The following is a 6,000-nucleotide window of genomic DNA, read 5'->3' on the forward strand; positions in this document are numbered from 1 at the left end:
ACCACTAGATGCCGCTAAAATCCACACACTGCACCTTTAACTGATATAAGCTCTCTCTGTGGACTGAGCCGTTGGTTGCAATTTGTAGCCTCACCACTAGATGCCTCTAAAATCTACACACTGCACCTTTAACTGATTTAAGCTCTCTCTGTGGACTGAGCTGTTGGTTGCAATTTGTAGCCTCACCACTAGATGCCGCTAAAATCTACACACTGCACCTTTAACTGATATAAGCTCTCTCTGTGGACTGAGCTGTTGGTTGCAATTTGTAGCCTCATCACTAGATGCCGCTAAAATCGACACACTGCACCTTTAACTGATATACGCTCTCTCTGTGGACTGAGCCGTTGGTTGCAATTTGTAGCCTCACCACTAGATGCCGCTAAAATCCACACACTGCACCTTTAACTGATATAAGCTCTCTCTGTGGACTGAGCCGTTGGTTGCAATTTGTAGCCTCATCACTAGATGCCGCTAAAATCCACACACTGCACCTTTAACTGATATAAGCTCTCTCTGTGGACTGAGCCGTTGGCTGCAATCTGTAGCCTCACCACTAGATGCCACTAAAATCTACACACTGCACCTTTACAAATATAAGCTCTCTCTGTGGACTGAGCCGTTGGCTGCAATTCGTAGCCTCACCACTAGATGCCGCTAAAATCTACACACTGCACCTTTACAAATATAAGCTCTCTCTGTGGACTGAGCCGTTGGCTGCAATTCGTAGCCTCACCACTAGATGCCGCTAAAATCTACACACTGCACCTTTAACTGATATACGCTCTCTCTGTGGACTGAGCCGTTGGTTGCAATTCGTAACCTCACCACTAGATGTTGCTAAAATCTACACACTGCACCTTTAACTGATATAAGCTCTCTCTGTGGACTGAGCTGTTGGTTGCAATTTGTAGCCTCATCACTAGATGTCGCTAAAATCTACACACTGCACCTTTAACTGATATACGCTCTCTCTGTGGACTGAGCCGTTGGTTGCAATTCGTAGCCTCACCACTAGATGTTGCTAAAATCTACACACTGCACCTTTAACTGATATAAGCTCTTTCTGTGGACTGAGCCGTTGGCTGCAATTTGTAGCCTCACCACTAGATGCCGCTAAAATCCACACACTGCATCTTTAACTGATATAAGCTCTCTCTGTGGACTGAGCCGTTGGCTGCAATTTGTAGCCTCACCACTAGATGCCACTAAAATCTACACACTGCATCTTTAACTGATATAAGCTCTCTCTGTGGACTAAGCCGTTGGTTGCAATTTGTAGCCTCACCACTAGATGCCACTAAAATCTACACACTGCATCTTTAACTGATATAAGCTCTCTCTGTGGACTGAGCCGTTGGCTGCAATTTGTAGCCTCACCACTAGATGCCGCCAAAATCCACACACTGCACCTTTAACTAATATAAGCTCTCTCTGTGGACTGAGCCGTTGGCTGCAATTTGTAGCCTCACCACTAGATGCCGCTAAAATCCACACACTGCACCTTTAACTAATATAAGCTCTCTCTGTGGACTGAGCCGTTGGCTGCAATTTGTAGCCTCACCACTAGATGCCGCTAAAATCCACACACTGCACCTTTAACTGATATAAGCTCTCTCTGTGGACTGAGCTGTTGGTTGCAATTCGTAGCCTCACCACTAGATGCCTCTAAAATCTACACACTGCACCTTTAACTGATTTAAGCTCTCTCTGTGGACTGAGCTGTTGGTTGCAATTTGTAGCCTCATCACTAGATGCCGCTAAAATCTACACACTGCACCTTTAACTGATATAAGCTCTCTCTGTGGACTGAGCTGTTGGTTGCAATTTGTAGCCTCATCACTAGATGCCGCTAAAATCTACACACTGCACCTTTAACTGATATAAGCTCTCTCTGTGGACTGAGCTGTTGGTTGCAATTTGTAGCCTCATCACTAGATGCCGCTAAAATCTACACACTGCACCTTTAACTGATATAAGCTCTCTCTGTGGACTGAGCTGTTGGTTGCAATTTGTAGCCTCATCACTAGATGCCGCTAAAATCTACACACTGCACCTTTAACTGATATAAGCTCTCTCTGTGGACTGAGCTGTTGGTTGCAATTTGTAGCCTCACCACTAGATGCCACTAAAATCTACACACTGCACCTTTAACTGATATAAGCTCTCTCTGTGGACTGAGCCGTTGGCTGCAATTTGTAGCCTCACCACTAGATGCCGTTAAAATCCACACACTGCATCTTTAACTGATATAAGCTCTCTCTGTGGACTGAGCCGTTGGTTGCAATTTGTAGCCTCATCACTAGATGCCGCTAAAATCCACACACTGCACCTTTAACTGATATAAGCTCTCTCTGTGGACTGAGCCGTTGGCTGCAATTTGTAGCCTCACCACTAGATGCCACTAAAATCTACACACTGCACCTTTACAAATATAAGCTCTCTCTGTGGACTGAGCCGTTGGTTGCAATTTGTAGCCTCACCACTAGATGCCACTAAAATCTACACACTGCATCTTTAACTGATATAAGCTCTCTCTGTGGACTGAGCCGTTGGCTGCAATTTGTAGCCTCACCACTAGATGCCGCTAAAATCCACACACTGCACCTTTAACTGATATAAGCTCTCTCTGTGGACTGAGCTGTTGGTTGCAATTCGTAGCCTCACCACTAGATGCCGCTAAAATCTACACACTGCACCTTTAACTGATTTAAGCTCTCTCTGTGGACTGAGCTGTTGGTTGCAATTTGTAGCCTCATCACTAGATGCCGCTAAAATCTACACACTGCACCTTTAACTGATATAAGCTCTCTCTGTGGACTGAGCCGTTGGCTGCAATTCGTAGCCTCACCACTAGATGCCGCTAAAATCTACACACTGCACCTTTAACTGATATAACCTCTCTCTGTGGACTGAGCTGTTGGTTGCAATTTGTAGCCTCACCACTAGATGCCGCTAAAATCCAGACACTGCACCTTTAACTGATATAAGCTCTCTCTGTGGACTGAGCCGTTGGCTGCAATTCGTAGCCTCACCACTAGATGCCGCTAAAATCTACACACTGCACCTTTAACTGATATAAGCTCTCTCTGTGGACTGAGCTGTTGGTCGCAATTTACAGCCTCACCACTAGATGGCGCTAAAATCCACACACTGCACCTTTAACTGATATAAGCTCTCTCTGTGGACTGAGCCGTTGACTGCAATTCGTAGCCTCACCACTAGATGCCGCTAAAATCGACACACTGCACCTTTAACTGATATAAGCTCTCTCTGTGGACTGAGCTGTTGGTTGCAATTTGTAGCCTCATCACTAGATGCCGCTGAAATCGACACACTGCACCTTTAACTGATATAAGCTCTCTCTGTGGACTGAGCTGTTGGTTGCAATTTGCAACCTTACCACTAGATGCCGCTTAAATCCACACACTGCACCTTTAACTGATATAAGCTCTCTCTGTGGACTGAGCCGTTGGCTGCAATTCGTAGCCTCACCACTAGATGCCTCTAAAATCTACACACTGCACCTTTAACTGATTTAAGCTCTCTCTGTGGACTGAGCTGTTGGTTGCAATTTGTAGCCTCACCACTAGATGCCGCTAAAATCTACACACTGCACCTTTAACTGATATAGCTCTCTCTGTGGACTGAGCTGTTGGTTGCAATTTGTAGCCTCACCACTAGATGCCGCTTAAATCCACTCACTGCACCTTTAACTGATATAAGCTCCCCTTACATGCAAGGCGCCATTTTTGGTCACCATGTTTGTACAGTAGCCATAAAAGGGGGAAATTTGCCATTTGGTAGGAATTTGTGTTGTCTAATAGTGCAGATGAAGAATTATGTCTGTCTTTTTGAAGAAATGTCATGTTTGTAAACTTAAAACTTTGTTTTGTATTTCTGCTTACCGTCTCTTTTCTTTCTTCTTTCTCTTTGTGTCTTCTCACAGGAAACAGCAAAAACAGAAGACAGAGCATGCTGTTTTAAACTGCGTTCCCTCACACCCTTTCCCCCTTATGAACACACCTCACTCAAGCACACACATATACACACACTTGACGGATTAGGCTGATGGCTCTTATTCTGTGACTGTGTTGTACAGACTAACTGACTAGCCTCCCTCGCTGTCTGACAGAGGGTGTTTGGTGTTCGCATGCATGCGTGCGTGGTGAAAGGAGATCGGTCGAACCCACTGTCTGTCTCCCCCGGTGTCCCACCTCCAGCATGCAGCCTTGAGCCAGAACGCCCCTCAACCCTCTTCTGTCGGGTGACGGTCAGGGTGTGCGAATGTGTGCGAGCGTGTATATATTTATTGACGGGGGAGTTGATTTGCTGCTAATTGACTACTGTCTCTACGTAACTTCCTCACTCTTGGGCGACCCCGAATCTGGTTGCCACGGACACGTCAATCTGATGTCGATACGGTTTTTATTTTTAAAGAGATGATTATAATTCCTTGAAATGTTGATATCGCAGCTGTCTGTCTGTCTGTTTGTCGGTGTGTTCATTTTACAGAGATGAAATGACTAGACGAGTGTGTTTTCAATTTGTTTTTGTTTTCCCTGGCACGGTGAGGAGCGAGTGACAAGAGACTCAACACTCGTACGCAAAACACGCCGCTCCTGAATATTCATTCCAGATATCTTTTAAAAATGAAAACCAGTCTTCCTCCGTTGCCTCGCTCCAATGTGGGAGGTTTCTTCAAATGTGGGCATGCTCATCCAGCGATCCATCCAAAGCTCCGGAGACTACTGTTAGCATGATAAGTACTGAATTTGGGATCTCCACAACTCATCCAGTCGGTGCGATGGAGCAAAGCAACAAGAAGAGGGATGACATGAAACACTGGACCAGCGGGAACCACGTGACCTCACCGATCCGCCAGAAAACCGGACCACCTCCCTCTTTTTGTTTTTGAATCTTAAAGTGATAACTTTCTGTGTGAAGTGAAGTTCTCGTATGCCAGATCTTTGTTTTTTTTTAGGCATCATCACAACCCATTACACAAATGACTTTTAATGTCCTATTAATGGAGCTCCTCTGTAGCTTTTGAGCGTATGTGTATGTAATGCTTGTATAAGAGAGAGAGTGTATGTGTGTGAATATATGGAGATCATTAACTGTACAGAGCCACATTGCTTCGTGCTAGTGCTGGCTGTGAAGATGAGCTAGTTTCATTAACAGTATTAAGAGAATTTTCTATTGTTACATATTGACCCTTCTGTGAATAATGGTCTCTATATGTGGCATGTTGGAGTCTGACTGTCCCACATTTGTGCTTGATTTTATCCAGAAGAGAAAATGCATTGTGTGGATTGAAAAAACGGAAAAGCAACAAAAAATGAACATTTTTGGACCAATGTTTCTTTTTGCCAGCATTTGTAAACATGAAGAACGCAGAAGATGAACAGGTTTTAGATTCAGACTGTTGTTTTTTTGCTTTATGAACTGACAGATGTTTATTAATATTGTAATATTGGAGTTGATTGTTTCTGGAGATACATGCGCGAGTGTGTGTGCGCGTGCGTGCACGCGTGTTTGTACGTGACGCATGGATTGCGTGGTGTCTGTAAGCTCCGCCTCCGTGAAACACTGACGCTCTCGATCACGGCTGTCAGCTGAATTGACCGTTTAACTCTTTGTACTGCAGATATTTATTTCTCTTATTCAGTGAAGTAAACATGGTCTGTTTCATACAGAGAATATAGTATGTCGTTTGTGTATTATATTTCTTGGCTTGTTGGAATGCTTGATTCTGATTGGCCAGTCGCAACATTTGCAGGTAGCCTGATGATCCAAATCATTTTGACAGGTACAATTTAATATTACGCAAACATTATATATAATTATGTCTTTTAATAACACAACTTATATCACATTACATTTACAAATGATTGAACCAAATAAAGAGTATGCATTGACGTCACATTCCCACGTGACCACGCCGGAACTCGCCCTGTTGAGTGGCAAACGTTCAACAAAATGGCTGGTTTTCATAGC

General features: G+C 44.2%; 1 protein-coding gene across 1 annotated transcript in view; it reads left to right on the top strand.

Moving 5' to 3' along the window:
* cdk17 (cyclin dependent kinase 17) overlaps positions 1–5,707 on the top strand; it is a 67,738-nt gene extending 62,031 nt beyond the window's left edge. Inside the window, exon 17 of the mRNA XM_055191475.2 lies at positions 3,950–5,707. Within this exon, the coding sequence (XP_055047450.1) occupies positions 3,950–3,987 (38 nt within the window). The 3' untranslated portion in view covers positions 3,988–5,707. The remainder of the gene's footprint in view (positions 1–3,949) is intronic.
* The last annotated feature ends 293 nt before the right edge of the window (positions 5,708–6,000 follow it).

The sequence above is a fragment of the Misgurnus anguillicaudatus genome, chromosome 1, assembly GCF_027580225.2.
Source record: "Misgurnus anguillicaudatus chromosome 1, ASM2758022v2, whole genome shotgun sequence".
In the NCBI taxonomy this organism is placed as follows: Eukaryota; Metazoa; Chordata; class Actinopteri; order Cypriniformes; family Cobitidae; genus Misgurnus; species Misgurnus anguillicaudatus.